This window comes from Mus caroli, unplaced genomic scaffold (genome assembly GCF_978045245.1).
Source record: "Mus caroli unplaced genomic scaffold, Mus_caroli_1 scaffold_8, whole genome shotgun sequence".
In the NCBI taxonomy this organism is placed as follows: Eukaryota; Metazoa; Chordata; class Mammalia; order Rodentia; family Muridae; genus Mus; species Mus caroli.
Genome location: NW_028227263.1, coordinates 17055739 through 17071510, shown reverse-complemented (window position 1 = coordinate 17071510; position 15772 = coordinate 17055739). Strand labels below are relative to the sequence as shown.

Below are 15772 nucleotides of genomic sequence, written 5' to 3'. Positions count from 1 at the left end.
GAGGAAATCATTTCAAATTAAAAACTGTTGAATTTGGGCTGCAACAAGGTGGTGCTGATGCAGAAAGCCGAGGTACAGGCTTTGGTAAAACCACAGTCCTCGGCAGTGCCCTCTGGCAGTGACCTCATTCCCAGGCACGCTTGTTAGTGGCTTAAGTTCCATCCATAATTGATATTTCCTATCTGGGTCTTTTATTTATTTGTTTGTGCTACTGCTTTTATAATAGTAAGAGCCAGCAGATGAGATGGGTTTGAGATCCTGTGGCAGGAAAATCTTAAGGTGGAATCTAAAGATCAGCAATCAGAATTTGCAGTTTAAGGACTTGGCTGGAAAGGCTACCCATGCCAGATTAGAAATTACGTTAAAATTTTCATTTGAGTTTGGGTTATGCCTGCTTGTTGATTATTTGTATCTTTTAATCATTATTAGAAGCATCTCAAGATGTGCATTTTACTATAGTCTTGGTTTAAAATGGTTCAACAATTCACCTGAATTCCATTCTAAAATGTTTCAGTAGTGGTAGTGGTGTGTGTGTGTGTATGTGTGTGTGTGTGTGTGTGTGTGTGTGAGAGAGAGAGACAGAGAGACAGAGAGAGAGAGAGAGAGAGAGAGAGAGAGAGAGAGAGAGAGAGAGAGAGAGAGAGAGAGAAAATATGAATGGGGGGGGGCGGGGAGGGGAGGATAATGCGACAAAATGGCCATAAGGCAGTGCTTACTCATTCCTTGAAAGCCAAGTAAAATCTATAGTGAGAAAAATGGAGTGTGGCTTGCCTTCATGTTCACAACAGTTTATCTAAGACTATTTCAGAATAGCTGTTTTCTAGTAGTGCAAAAATATCCTCAGCGTCTCGTATGCTATTTTAAATACTGGCAAATGTGAGGTAACATATGATTTCTCCTTCTGCGTGTCACGTTTCTCTTTCTTCTTCCCAGTAGCCACCTCTTTCACCATTTTTCCCCTCTTACATTATCCCTTTCCTTTGAGGACTGCGCCCCCTTCTGGTCATGTCTGGAATAGACCTTCCTTCCGCTCGGGCTCACATCGGCTCCCTCCTAATGGTGGGGGTGGGGAGAGGTGTTTAAGCTTTTTCCCCCCAAAATGAATGTAGACTGCTTCTGTATTAAATTTAACTTCAGAAGTACAATCATTTCATTTTCATTTGTTCCCCTGGGCAATCTTTTCTTGTAAGTAGGAATATGCTTGCAAAAATGTGACTAGAAATAATTGATCAGGGATCGTATCTGTACAGCCTCACTGACGCTGCGCACAGAGATGTGGAAGTGCTGCTGCTGCTGTCTAACGCTGCCTACTATGTGGCCTAGTAAGTCGCCAGTGATTTAAAGCTTTTAGTTTGTTTGTTTGTTTGTTTGTTTTTGTCTTCATGTATATATGAAATTTCATTGAGCCCTTTAAATAATCTTTCAAATTTTGAGTTATTTATTACTGTTTTAGCTTAGTATTACTTGGAATTCATCACAATCAGGGCATCACGCACTCTGTTTAATCACAGAGGCCATGTATCATGGCTTGTCTTACTGTATTTTCCCCATTGTTTGACACTGAATTCCCTGCAGCTTTTGCCATTGAATGATTCAGCTCTGCAGATGCACAGCTTGTATGTGCGCATGTGCGCACGTCAGTGTTGCCATGGTTACAAGCATATGATTATGCGACTTTCAGCGTCTCCTTGGTTACAAGCATATGATCAATTATGTGACTTTGGTGGTTTATTAGCGCCATCTCCAAAAAGGCAATTATCTGTGCCACTTCCAAAGCTGAGTGCTTGTTCCGTGAGCTGTCCAGGATGCAGGCTTAATGCATTTCCTGAGTAAAACATCCCCTTTACTTTTCCAGCTTGGTTTAAGCTGCCGTTTTCCTGTCATTCCATATGCCTTTGGCACAGGTCATGACAGTTTTCTTCATTGATATGGGGTCTCAGACCCATCTGCTGTATATTCCTTAGCTAAAGTGTTCCAATGTATATTGCCTTCATTTAAGGCTTGTTTTCATTTTGTTTATAAAACTGAAATTATTTTTGCTTTGTAATTTTCTTTTATATGTAAAATTCTCTATTAGTTGTTAAATTATGTTACTCTCTCCTCCCACCCTCCCACCTTGAGACAGGGTCTCTCTATTATGTAGCCTTGGCTGGCCTGGAGCTCCTTCTATAGACCAGACCGGTCTGGAATTCACAGGAATCCGCATGCCTATGCCTCTGCCTCCTGAGAGCTGGGCTGTTCCTCTTATTTAATATATACTTTTTATGTTTCACTTCATCCTGGAATGCATGCTGGAAAGACTTTATTTTAAGTGCATGTGGTAGCTTATAACATTATACCTCAGCTTTGGAGCCAGAGCCAAACCCTTGCTTTTAACCTTTGTTGTACTTGCCTTTCCCTAGTTATGATGATGAAGTTGATAAAGTAAACCAGTATCAACGACTGGGCCTAGAAGACCTGGAAAGAATAGAAATAGGTAAATGCTAGCACATTAACTAACCCACAAAAGAGGATGCTCCAAGCCATCTGTGATGGCAGACTTCCTTTCTTTAGAGACTAATAATGGGGATGGTTGCTTTCATCTTGTGCCTCTTGAGAACTCCAGTGATTAAAAAGTTTAAACAATTACAACTGAAGAAGTGTTCTTATGGCTTCAAATCCTACATTCATGATAAAACAGAGGGCATAAGACATGGCTGCCTTGTTATGGTTAGGACACACACATGCATGAAATGTCATAGTGAAACCCAAGATTAACATACTATGAAAACATTTTTATAAATGGCCGTAAGTCTATATCTTGATTAAATTATGAATAGAAATATGCTCACCGTTTGGTGATATTGTATGTGTATTTGAAGTAAAGGCAGAGAGTGTTACGTGAAAAACAACTTTAAACCCTCCTCTCACTTGTGTTAGGTCCTGAACCTACTCTTTTCGGCAAACCAAAGTTCTCCTGCATGCGGCTGCACTACAGATGTAAAGAAGCAAGCGGTTACTTCCATACATTAAGAGCTGTACCACGTAGTCCTGAAGAAGATGGGAAAGGTAAGGAAGAGCAAACCGTGGCATTTTCAGAGATAATCAACTCCACTGCATGGGACATTGTAGAACTGATTTCTAGAAAGATTGTTCAGGAGTAGCTTGGATTCGAGATCTCTACTCCTATTGTGAAGTGTGTCACCTGCTCCCAGAGGCAGCAGTTCCGACCACTTTACCAGGTCCCTGTGAGTTCTAAGATGTTTACGTGCGGTTCGTTAGCTCTTTTGATCTTGTCTGTTAAAAAATCATGCTCTATGAAGAGTCCAAAGATGGAGATGGTGGTGGCAGCAGCAGCTCGACGTTTGCCCTTATACAGCAGGCTTGGCTTACTGCAAACCACTCGGGGTGTGTGTGTGTGTGTGTGTACCAGAGTTCTGTGGTAGCTTTATTCAGGAAGTGACTCCCTCCCAAAGGCTGAAGGAACAGATGTAATGGGTTGAAGAAAGTCATTCCAAACAAGGCAACCTGGGATTAAGTGGCTGCTCTCCAGGCCCCTGCATCCAGTTACCAGGGATCGTCCTATAGCTGCACCTTATGTGCTTCAAGATGACCGTTACTTACCTCATACCAACCTCTGCTCTGGAGTCTCATTTGTTTTTATTGGCAAAGAAGTCTGGAGAGACTGCAGCAAAGTTTATTATTAATTCACATCCCAAATATTTCCAGAAGAATATAGCTGAGCCTCACACACCGTGCTTGCTGCCTGAGACTCTGAACCTCAGACTGAAGAAGTGAAGTTGCCCTGAAGGAACCAAACTCAGAAGCCAGAGCTCCTGTGGACGTTCTGTCCAGCTCTTGCAAGCGGTGACTCTTCAACCGCTCGGAGCCCCTCCTGGAGCATGGGGCCATTTTATATGGTTCAGTTAGCATCGAGTGAAAATAGCTAAGAACGCTTTCTCCGTTTGACAGTGGTGTGATTTGAGTGTATAATATACACAATTCATTCTTTGCTCTAGCTTCACCCTGGAATTACAAGTGAGGTAGAACTGCAGGTTTATTTGCTTTTGTCTTGTGTAATGGCAAAGGAAGTACATGGCCTCTGTTTTTAGCATTAGGTGTGAGAAGGCAGAGCCAAATAAAACAAATACTTTTTTTTAAAAAGTCATCATCTAGAACATGTGGAGGACAGTGAGCAAGTTAGCAGTTTTCTGTAAGTTACTGTAGGCAGTAAACTAGTATTTAAGTCTGTGGCCACAAATTAACTTCAGGCTGATGTGCTAGTGTCTGGGGCGACTGGTAAGACCTGTGTTTGGGTTTCAGACACTCTTCAGTGCATTGCAGAGATGCTGCAGATCACCAAGCAAGCCATGGGACTGGATGTTCCCATCATTGAGAAGAAACTTGAGAGGTCAGTATCAAGAGCGAAGATAGCGTTCAGCATGCATTAGTCCTGCACTTAGGATGGCAGCCTCATGCCACCTGAGGCTCTGGCCTTTGAAATGTGACCAGTCCCAGCTCGGTTATGCTGTAACCACATGACTACACACTGACCACTGTGCAGACCTCATGCAAAGGGAAAAAAACCCAAGATACAAATATTTTTATATATCTGTATTGAGGTATAGTATTTTATATGTAAGTAAAACTTTTTAGGTCCACTTTTTTAAAGTTTGTTATATTCCTAACTGAAAACAGTATCTACCATCCAATATCTTTTGGATCGTAGAGTTTTGGTGTTGACTTGTTATTTGGATTTATAAGTTAGCAAGCAGTACCCTACACTTCCAGTATTTTGGATTTCACGAGGAACTAATTTTTTTTTCTTTTCTAACTTACAGGAAAAGCAGTAAGCCTCATGAAGACATCATTGGTATCAGATCTCAAAACCAAGGCTCTCTGGCCCAGGGGAAAAGCTTTTTAATGAGCAAATTTTCATCTCTAAATCAAAAAGTAAAGCAGACCAAATCCAATGTGAACATCGGCAACCTACGAAAATTAGGAAACTTTACAAAGCCTGAAATGAAAGTTAACTTTCTAAAACCAAACTTAAAAGTCAATCTTTGGAAGTCAGATAGCAGTCTTGAGACCATGGAAAACCCAGGAGTGATGGGTAATAAGGTTCAGGGGGAGTCTGATGGGGACGCTTCTTCAGATAACGACTCGTACCACTCTGATGAATTCCTTACAAATTCTAAGTCGGAGGAAGACAAGCAGCTAGCCAATTCTTTAGAGAGCGTAGGGCCAATAGATTACATTCTCCCAAGCTGTGGGATTATTGCGTCAGCACCTCGACTAGGCAGTCGGTCCCAGTCTGCCAGCAGTATCGATGTCAGCACTCATGCCCCCTCAGAAGCTACTGCTGGTCCTGGAAGTGAACTTGGGAAAAGCTTGGAGTCTCCCCTGAAGAAAAGCCCTTCTGCTGACAGCATACACACACTGACTGGCTTCACAAAGCCCATGGATGTTTACTGCCAGAGATTTGTGCAGGATGCACAGAACAAAATGAATGAGCTGTCAGAGATCAGGTCTCTAGCTCAGAAGAGTGAGGAGGGAAGTCACAAGACTAACCGTGTGTCTAACGAAGAAACCCAGTCAGAACCAATGGGACAGACGCCTCCTCGACCCACTCAGTTAAACGTCTCTTGTTCTGTGGCAGGCCCACCATTCTTATCAGTTGAACCAGTACATTCAGTGGTATCTCAGAAGACGCCCAGCTCCGGGTCCAGCCTTCTGGAACTTGAGGCAGGGCTCTGCGTAACTCCCTCTTCAGAGAGCAGCAGCAGCAGGGCAGTCTCTCCCTTTGCAAAGATCCGCAGCTCCATGGTCCAAGTCGCTAATATTACTCAAGCTGGGCTAACTCATGGGATAAACTTGGCAGTTGCCAAAGTTCAGAAAAGTCCAGCAGAACCCGAAGTGGTTAACGAAATTCAACAAAATGAACTTAAAAATATGTTTACACAATGCCAGACACGAATAATTCAGATTTAGATTTCAGTCACAATCCTTTGACTTTTATTTAAAAATGAAGTTTTCACCTACCAGGCTATTTTAACCTGTACTGAATATAGGGATTTAAAATTCTAATTATGTTTATTGGCAATTGTTTTACAAGGAGTCTGAACCTTAGCAAATTTCCAGATATGTAAGCTAAGACTACAGGCAATCATCCTGGATTATGGACCAGAGTAGCAAACACTAGAATGGTTTGTGCATCTCACTTGGAAAGGAGCAGGAAAGACACCAAGCTCGTGTCTGAGGGGAGCACTCTCAAGCAGATGTGGACATCTGTTATGGAGTTGGCATTTCCTGCTCTATCAGTTCATTCCCAGTACTGCTTCATAAAGGAAATTATGCATTTAGATTTTAGTGATGCTAGTGTGCATTAGTATCTAAATTAAAAAGTAGTCTCATGGCTTAACCATTCTCTGAAGCTGAGAATTAACAATGGTGAAACTAGTTTTCCTTTGACCCCAATCTCTCCCATATATATTCATTCTCTCTCTCTCTCTCTCAAATTCTTAAGAATTTGATGGGCTTGCCCGTCATGATCATGTTTATTGACTCTAGAGATCTCTAGAAAAGTCGTTTGAACTCTTTCAAGGGGGATATTTAGCATCTCTTGTAGGTTCTAGAACTATGGAAAACATAAAAGTCCAGGTTAAACTGGTTTTATGCAGTAACTAACCACCAAGAACCTCTTCTATAACCCAGAGTAAGAAAGTTGTAGGGCACGTTCTAGCAGGTATCAATGTCTCTGGCATCCTTTAGAGCCTTACTCCGGTTAACTGACTCTCAGTTTAACATTATGTCTGTTAAAACTCTGATAAGCATTCCACTTTTGTTATTTATTAGAAGTGTCAAGTCTTGTGACTATTAAAGAACCACTGTAATTCAAAACATCGGTGTATGAGGATTTCTTGTATAGCATTTAATAGTAAGAGTCGTTTTCAAAGAATTCATAAATGGTAAGTTTGCTATAACCAAACACTTGTTTTGAACTTTCAATTTCTATTTTAAAAGTGAAAACTGTATTTTACATCCCAGACATTAAAAACTGAATGCTGCCGTCTTTTTTCCATTTTTTCTTTAGGGCCTTCAGAGTAGTGAAGTATTAAGCCAGGCCAGATGGGAAGATAGTGCATGACCCATGAAGAGATGTGACAACAGGAGTTAAAGCAATGGTTATTTCCAAAGACACCTAGCTGCCTGGTCAGGGTTACAATGTGATCCAGACTCAGAGCTACAGATGTGAACGTGTGTAGGCAAGGGAGACTGTGGCTCAGAAAGCTGCAGAGCCCATCTCTTCCAGTTCAGCTTGAGGAGATGCCGTCCTGTATTTCTAATTCATGAAAAATGGCCCATGGTCCTGGCAATTTGGAAGTTTTATTTACTGGACAGGGTTATTTACGGGAACTTTTCTGTAAGACCAAGCAAAATTATGACTTCTCTTTGGTAAATTACGGTTTACATTGGTACAGTTTGACAAGATAAAACTAAAAAATTTGTTCTAGGACAAAGAAAATGCATTTTCAAAAATCTATGTGAACATTTTATTTTCAAAAGTTTAAGGAAGATCTGTCTACCAGTTATAAAAATGAAAACCAGTTAAATTCTAGTATGAACATTATTCACATTAACTTATAAAAATAGATCTGCAGTTAGGAAAAGAATGCTGAATGGCTAGTAGTTTGCACGTCCTTTCATCAGGCAACTCCCTTGATTTATCAAGGCCGACCCTGTTTCCTTGGTTAGCAGGGAAGAAACTAAGGGACCACTGCATTCATGTTTCCAAGTGAATTCATCTCCATACACAGCAGGTGAGATTACAGCAAGGTCCTAACTTTTCTGAAGATTCTTGTTACAATCGCCATTATACTACATTAACTTGCAAGTTATAACTACTAACATTTTTGTTCATTTGAGAATACACATATCAAAATGAATTGGTCAAAGGAAAACCTACCTGTAACTGGATGGGCCTTTACTGCACTAGTAAATGGTGTTATTTATATTAAAAGCTCAAAATGCAGTACATTCATCAAGTCAGTTAAATAATGAGGAAAATAAAAAACATCCCACCCTGCACAGGCCGGGGATGTAGCTCAAGGGAGACTGCACTTCTCTAGCATGTATGAGAAGCCAGGGTTTGATAAGCAGCACCAAAAAAAAGATGGTTCCCCACCCCCCAAACTTTACTGTTTAAGTAGCATTTTTTCATGTCTGGACCAGGGTCCATGGGAGCAGTGTTCCCCCTCAACCCCATAAAATGTCAGATGCAGATGACAGATGCAGGAGATGAGAAAAGTTAAGGACAATGTGGTGGTCTTCACAAAGCTGCATTTATTCCATTAAAAGATGCTCGTGTTCTGAGAATGTCCTTTATGAAAACAAAATAGTGATCACAGTGTGTTTTGTTCTTTTTTCTTTCAAATGACTTGGCAAAATCAATTGGCACCCCTACCTCAGAAAGGTATTACCAGTCTATGAAATCTGAAAGCCAGGAACCGCCCGCCGCCATGGGAAAGGCCAGTTCTGCCGGCTGTTACAGCTGGGACGTGGGAAACCGCTTCTGTGGCAACTGTGTAGAAAATGACACTACAGAAGTCATATCTCGAACTCGTCACTCAGACCTGTTCTGATTAACACAGCTCTTCAAATAACTCTGCAGCGGAAGAAGCTAGCACTTCACAGTCCGGCCTAAGATGCAGCTGTGGCTAAGAAATGGTGTGATCAGCAACATTATCATTATTAAACCTTTAATATCAAATACAAAACAAACTCCAAAACTCCATAAAACCAGTAAGGTAAAAACCCTTACAGAGAATCATATAAACTTTAGTTGTCACCAGACTTGATTTCAGGAAAAGTCACTGTTTTTTTTTTGGATACAAATTACCTATAAAACAATGTGGTATAAAGGACTGTGGATTGTACGGCACAAAGGCCGTAGCTTGCCGTTCCCTGCACATTCAGTTCTAAAGCTCGTTCCCATTCACGCTCTTCTGCTGCTGAAGCCTGTTCTTCCTGGAGTGCTCCAGCTGCTTTGCTCTGAGCCAGCGCTCTCTGGAGAGTGTTGTCTGACCGACGCTCAGAGACAGAAATCTGGTTTAAAGTAAGTTACCTAGTGTTAGGAAGGTTAGTTTAAAGTTTTAAGAACTAGGAAAACACTCTCTTCTTTTCCTCTTCTCTGTGTCCACCCCCTTCTCTCTCTCACTCCCCTACCTCACTGCCATCTTGGAAAAACAAACAAACAAGGAAAGCTTTGAAAGCTCCCAGGAGGCAAGAGTATATACTTGGTACACATAAAGGCCAAGTGTGACCTCACAAAGAAGTCCCTGAAGAGCTAGAATTAGAGGGAGGCTGGCTCTGACAAGCTTAGAGAGCAAGGCTGGTCTACTGCTAAGGTTCTACTAAGTAACCCTCAACAAGCACTCACACTGGGTGGGTCTTTTTGTTTAACTTTTTCATGTCTGTGCCTTTATGGTGGACTAAGCCTGACATCAGGAATCTTCTTCAACCACTCTCTCTTCTTTTTTTTTTTTGGTTTTTTCGAGACAGGGTTTCTCTGTGTAGCCCTGGCTGTCCTGGCACTCACTTTGTAGACCAGGCTGGCCTCGAACTCAGAAATCCGCCTGCCTCTGCCTCCCAAGTGCTGGGATTAAAGGCGTGCGCCACCACGCCCGGCTTCACTCTCTCTTCTTCACTGAGCTCAGTCCTGGCCAGCATGACTAGGCTAGCCAGTTTGCACTGGGATTCCTCGTGGCCGTGGCTACACATACCCAAATTTTAAGCAGGATCTGAACTACAATCTTCAGACAAAAGCTTTGTCCATCTCATCTGTTCAACATAGATGTCTTTGGAAGGAGAAGTTCCTTTGTTTTTAGAATTCTGCCTCAGACACTGCTGAGTAAATCAAGTGCACACAGCCAGCAGCTGTGTGACCTGGATCCGCGCACTTACCGAGCCACCACAAGCAGCTGGTGGAGGTCATCAGCTGTGATGCTCTGGGGGTCATCTTTACGCATTTCCACAAAGTCATCTTCCACTGCCTGTGTCACAGAGCAATGCATTTGTAAAAGTGTCCCTTCAAAACCTTAAGTGCATTTCAAAACCATTTCCTTACTTTTTAGAGGAAAGGAAACATGATCCTTGATTGAGGTAAAAATAATGGTAGACTAATGGTGGCAAGATAGGTAGGAAGAGGAAAAACAAAACTTAAGCCCCATTACAAAATGCAACATGGAAAACATTCTACATTCAGCTTAGCCCGGTTGAGAATGCCAAACAAGCATAGAAGCCAGCATCCTCTACAGTGTGATGGTGCAGGGGATGTCAAGTTACAGACCTGCCTGGGTCCAATACAGCAAAGTACAATGGCTGGACTCAGCTCTGTCAAAACCATGGAAACTTCCAGTATCTTGGGTACCATTTATTCAAGAAAACAGCAGCTCTTGGTAAGAGTGTTGAGGCTGTGACATCTGAGCTTGTTTACACACTCCATCCTCCTCAGGTGATGTCCTCTAGACAGGACTGGAGTTCCTGTGCTGCTGCTCTGATCTGCAAGGCTGCCTTTCCTAATCTTACTTGAAGCCTGTTATAGCTGTCCCTCTGATGTTACCACTAATAGCTTGCTATATAAATTAAGCTTATCTATACACCATTATGTTTCCCTTACATAGTGTACGTGAGACCAGGTACTAGCTCCAGTTACAAGCATCTCCTGGGGCTCAAGCATGTATCACTCTTGGAAAGGGGTGACTATTGTATAAAGAACTAAAGACTATGTGAACAGTGCCTCACCGAGCAGAGAACATCAATAAGGAAATAATGTTGAAAAAGAAGCAAACAGGAAATTCTATAAATAAAAAATAAGGCAATTAACAGCAATAATTGTAGAAAATTTGAGCAGGCACAAAAATTAATCAAACTTCAAGATAGGTGAACAAAAGCTTTTTAGACTGAAGCAGAAAGAAAAATAAGGGAAAATGACCGCAGTTTCAAAGATCCGCAGCTCACCATCAAATGTACTGACGCAAGTGTAATGAGGGCCAGTGGGAGAGAAAGCAGCAGGAAGGAACTAAAAAAAGACAGAAAACCAAAAACAATGGCCCCTAAAAATTTGAAGGCTGCTGCAGTGGGTTGACGCAGTTTGTATTCTAATACTAATATTGGTTCCTCAAGATCTGGTTGCCCTAGAGTCCCTGTGCACATAGACCCAAGTGATTCTACGTGACCTTGCCGTCAAGTTATTTCTGAATAAAGATGTCCACAGCCAGTAGCTGGGCAGAAGAGGTACAGGCAGGTTTTAGGGCTCCTGGGCCTGCTGTGGGGATTGGGGGGAGGAGAACCAGGAGGGAGAGAAGAAGGTGAAGGGAGGTGAAGTTGCCATGAGTTAGGTGAGTCATGAAAATGTGGCCCTGAGGGCTGGCCAATTGGAGTTAAGAGCATCCCAGATGAAACATAGTAATAACATAGGGTTCTCGATAGAATGTAGATTCTAATGGCATCGAGGGTAGATAACTGCCCAGCTCGTGTGTTGTTTAAAGCTTGTTGTAAATATAAAGATTGTGTGAGGGTTTTATTGGGAACTAAATGATTAAGGCCAGGTAGAAACCCTGGATTGGGATTAACAATTTCTTCAACAGGGTGCTAAAGACTTGACCAAAATAATGCACACATTAAGAAGCACGCAAACTGCAGCAGGACAGACAATAGGATCTCGGGACTGACAACTCCTCTGGGTTTTAGAGGCATGTTTGTAAGGAGCAGCTACTGCTGACAGACCCGGAAAAAAAAAGCAGAACACGCAGGGAACAGACGATGGAATAGCTAAGAGCTTTAATCCCAGCACTAAGGAGGCAGAGGCAGCAGATCTCTCTGACTTTGAGGCCAGCCTGATCCACACAGTGGGATCATGTCAGGAGAGAGAGCTCAGTGGCAGGTGCTTAGCCCAGTGAAGGCCCTGGGTTTGAAATCCAGCATCATAAAACAAATGGACCAAAAAAAAAAAAAGAATGGTCACAAAACAAGCTTGAAGAAGTTGTCACAGAAGACACAACGTTGGTTCAGGCAGCTGCACCAGTGCGTAAAGCTATGCACGATGTCTCCCTATATAGCCCTGTATTTCTACGTCTATTGCCAGCCTAGGCTACACAGTAAAGCCACAAACAACTAGAAAGGCAGCACAAACTGTATTTTCTTGTTCAGCTTCCCCTCTGGTGTGAAAGACAATGGCACAAAGTGATAATTAGGAAGATGATACACTAAGTGTCCTGCGACACTGGCTAGAACCTGTGAAATAAATCACAGTGTGACTGGGGGATGTGGGACAGCCTGGAAAGCAGCAGATTGTTTTGTGTTACTGTAGTTAACCCATCTGTCAGTCCTAAGAAAAGTACATCTCAAGGCTGCGGTAGGAGCTGGAGGTGAGAGGAAGACTGACTGGCACTCGTTGACTGACATAAAGGGGCTGGCTGGCTCCCAGTGTGAAAATACTTCAACCAACCAACCAAAGAAACAACCGAAATGTAGAAAGGAGGTTGCTAAAAGCACAAAAATGAAATCTCTTTTAAACAGAAGAGCACAATGAAGACTAGAGTTGCCCACCACTAGCCCTGCCTAACAAGTAACTGCAGTAAGTTGCATGAACCCCAGAAGGTAGCAGGAGTCTTGCTTGACTCGGCATACCTTGGTTATGTCGTCTGATAGGTTGTAATCCAGGAATCTCATCAAGGTCAGGTAGATCCGGAACTTGTTGAGCACGGACGGCAGCACAGCTGAGAGCAGGCCGTTCATGTACTCCTCCATGTTGGGTGGTATCAGCTGGGGCTGCAGGTGAATCTGGCAGTCTGCCTGGAAAGAGGAAGATCAATGATCCCCAAGTTCCTTCAGCTGCCTACTTCAGAGGCGGCGGCTCTCAGTGTGGAAGGGAATTAGGAAACACAAGTTGAGGAGGGGATATTTTTAAAATCTTAGTGTGCTCAATCTGTCTGGATTAAAAGACACAAACCAATTGCAATGTGATTCCCAGTTTGATTCTGAGGATCCACACAGATGGACAGAACCTACTCCTACAAGCTGTCCTCCAGCCTTTACACAGCAGCTGGTGCACGTGCCCAAACCCCAAACGATGAATGAAAAGAGGAAAACATTCAAATAATAAATTTACTGCATAACTCATGATGTTCTCCAACTCGAGACTGGCCAGCCTCAGCTTTCACAGTCCTGGGATTAGAGGCATGGAACAAGCCCAGAGGGAATCAATTTCTTGCTAACTTACCGAACACTATATAACTTGGGGAGGGGACAGGGACAGGGACAGACGGACAAAGACAGTAAGGACAGTAGTTTGGGTTATTATGGGAATTAGTTCTACTCCTTTTTGTTTGTTTGCTTTTCAAAGACAAGGTTTCTCTGTGTAGACCCAGCTGTCCTGGAACTCACTCTGTTCTGAACTGAACTTGAGATCTGCCTGCTTCTGCTTCCTGAGTGCTGAGATTAAAGGCGTGCACCAGCATCCCTAGGCATCTTCTACTCTCTGCTTTTAGATATGAGAGGCGCCCCTGCCCTGCTTTGGTTTCTTGGGATTTGCTGCTTCTTGACAGTTTAAAATGAAAATATCAGATTCCCTTGTTAATAATAATTTCAGTCTCCTTTTTGAAATCTATGGATGGAATCCAAGGCCCTACACAAGATAGGCAAATGTTCTCCCACTGAGCTACACTGACTCTTGGCCAGTTCAAGCCAGTAAGAGACCCTGTCTCACAATGCCGGCGACAAGGTTCCTGAGGGTGACCCCGGGCCATGACATACATGTGCACAAGTGCACCTACATACACAGACAATATAATCGATAAAAAAGGACAAAGGGACAGCAGTAACCTTTACAGTGTAACCTCCCTCCACTTAGCCCTCAGCCATCATACCGGGAGTAGTGACCTTCCCTCAGATGTGATGAGGACATTGATATTGCATGGGAACTCCATCTGGTGGTAGCTGAAGTCGTAATCCACCTTCTGCCAGGTTATCAGGTTGCTCAGGGCAGTTACGTTATGAACACCTGGAAGAGAAAGACCATTACTGGCAGTGATGTGACATATACTTAAGACATGTGGCTTCTCAAGCGTAAATAAAAGACACAGGAGTCAGCAATCTTAAGGAGAATGTCAGTAAATCTCATGTTAACTATGTAATGAACTCCACAGACAGTATTAGGCCGACTGTAACTTTCTGGGGGCCAAAATTCACCCACTGTGGACTCTGGTAAGCTCATCACTTCCTAGGCCATGGCTATAGTAATATAATATAGTAATAGTAATATGGGAAAACCAGTTCCTTAGAAAGGAAGGTTTGATTTTCCCAATTTACACATTTCTGAGACAGGATCTGATGAAGCCTAGCTGGCCTTGAAGTCCTGGTTCTCCTGCCTCTGACTTCCAAGTGACAGAATTGCAAGTGGGTGCCACCACCTCTGCTAGACTTTCATGTTCCTCTTTGCCTTACATGTTCCCACTCTTCATTATTTTTCCATCTCTTTCTGTGGCTTGCTACAGGGTTACCTGCACTCTCTTCATGTGGACATGATCTAGCGTGCTATTGTTATTTTTTTTTTAACAAGTTCCACAACTGAAGTTAGTTTAAACCATACAATCTATTTTTCCTCCAGAAACTATAAAAACTTTAGAAAGTTCCCATGGGATGTACAAAACATTACATTAAATCTTTTCTATCCTTTCTTGAGCTAACAGGCAACCAACAGAATGTCACAACAAAACAACTGGTGTACAGTTTGTGGTACATGCTTTAGTCAAATGCATACTTTAAAAATATTTGTTAAATGTTAAGTTTGCCTTAGAAGCCACTGCCAGATCTGGCTAAGCAGATGGAGCACAGCCAGAAGCGGACAGCGAGCATCTCTGTGCATACCTGGCGTGTCCAACTGCCCTTGCTCCAGAAGGGTCTCATCAATGACCAGGGAAGTATTGTTGGGCAGCTGAAGGAGGCCACTGACCAGTCGGTTGGCTGTGTAGTCCTTGTGGGGAATGAGCTTCAACTGGTTCATGTTTTCTATTGTCATCTGTAGACGAAAAGACTGAGACAGAAATTGTAATAAGCAAAGATCCAGGCTTCTTACAGACACACACACACAGACCGACAGACAGACACACACACGTATTTAGAGACAAAATGCTTGTGTTTCACATGGAATGATGATATCATTTCTAAGAAATGAGACAAACGGTCTTTGCAAGTCTTAGGGACTATCTGTGGCCGCACTCCAAGCCACGCCTATGGGACATAGCTGCTTATGTCCACACTCCAAGCCACGCCTATGGGACATAGCTGCTTATGTCTCAGCTGACCTAGTGCACACTGGAGAGGGAAGGCCAGCCAGAGACAAAATGGTAGACAGCTGCAGATAGCCAAACATCAGCTAGCCAGAAGATTTCATTAAGAGACAGGAGCTAGTAAAAGACAAAGACTGCTAATTCTAGTTCCTGAAGAGAAAAGGCTCTGTAAATTAAACTAGACTATGGCACGACACTGCAGACCTCATTATCAACACTTCCACTCAGAGCAGGGACCTTCCACAACCTTGCCTCCAGCCCCACCACACTCAACTCCTTCTGTCTGCTCTAGCTGCATGGAAATCATGCATGTTCCAGCCTTCAGAAAAGCATGCAGTGAGAGAAGAAGGAAGAGATACAGCTGAAATTTAGAGAATTTTCTACTTTGGCTCTAATATTCTTAGAAAGGAGGGCAGTGGTTATTTACAGATACGGATGAAATC

The 15772-nt window shown here is 42.8% G+C and overlaps 2 protein-coding genes across 6 annotated transcripts in view; one reads left to right on the top strand and one right to left on the bottom strand.

The window, feature by feature from the left end:
* The window catches only part of Inpp5f (inositol polyphosphate-5-phosphatase F), an 87914-nt gene extending 81035 nt beyond the window's left edge, over positions 1-6879 (top strand). For 4 of the 5 annotated variants that reach the window (XM_021166953.2, XM_029480074.2, XM_085841269.1 and 1 more), the window contains 5 exons: positions 1251-1322; positions 2403-2476; positions 2920-3048; positions 4303-4390; positions 4821-6879. In XM_021166953.2, the coding sequence (XP_021022612.1) occupies positions 1251-1322; positions 2403-2476; positions 2920-3048; positions 4303-4390; positions 4821-5970 (1513 nt within the window). In that variant the 3' untranslated portion in view covers positions 5971-6879. The remainder of the gene's footprint in view (positions 1-1250; positions 1323-2402; positions 2477-2919; positions 3049-4302; positions 4391-4820) is intronic. The other variant, XM_085841270.1, reaches the window with a different exon arrangement.
* A 1420-nt stretch (positions 6880-8299) lies between these two features.
* Mcmbp (minichromosome maintenance complex binding protein) overlaps positions 8300-15772 on the bottom strand; it is a 40672-nt gene continuing 33199 nt past the window's right edge. The window contains exons 12-16 of the mRNA XM_021168361.2: positions 14908-15073; positions 13908-14041; positions 12670-12834; positions 9943-10031; positions 8300-9084 (exon numbers count right to left, since the gene is read on the bottom strand). Of these exons, the coding sequence (XP_021024020.1) occupies positions 8958-9084; positions 9943-10031; positions 12670-12834; positions 13908-14041; positions 14908-15073 (681 nt within the window). The 3' untranslated portion in view covers positions 8300-8957. The remainder of the gene's footprint in view (positions 9085-9942; positions 10032-12669; positions 12835-13907; positions 14042-14907; positions 15074-15772) is intronic.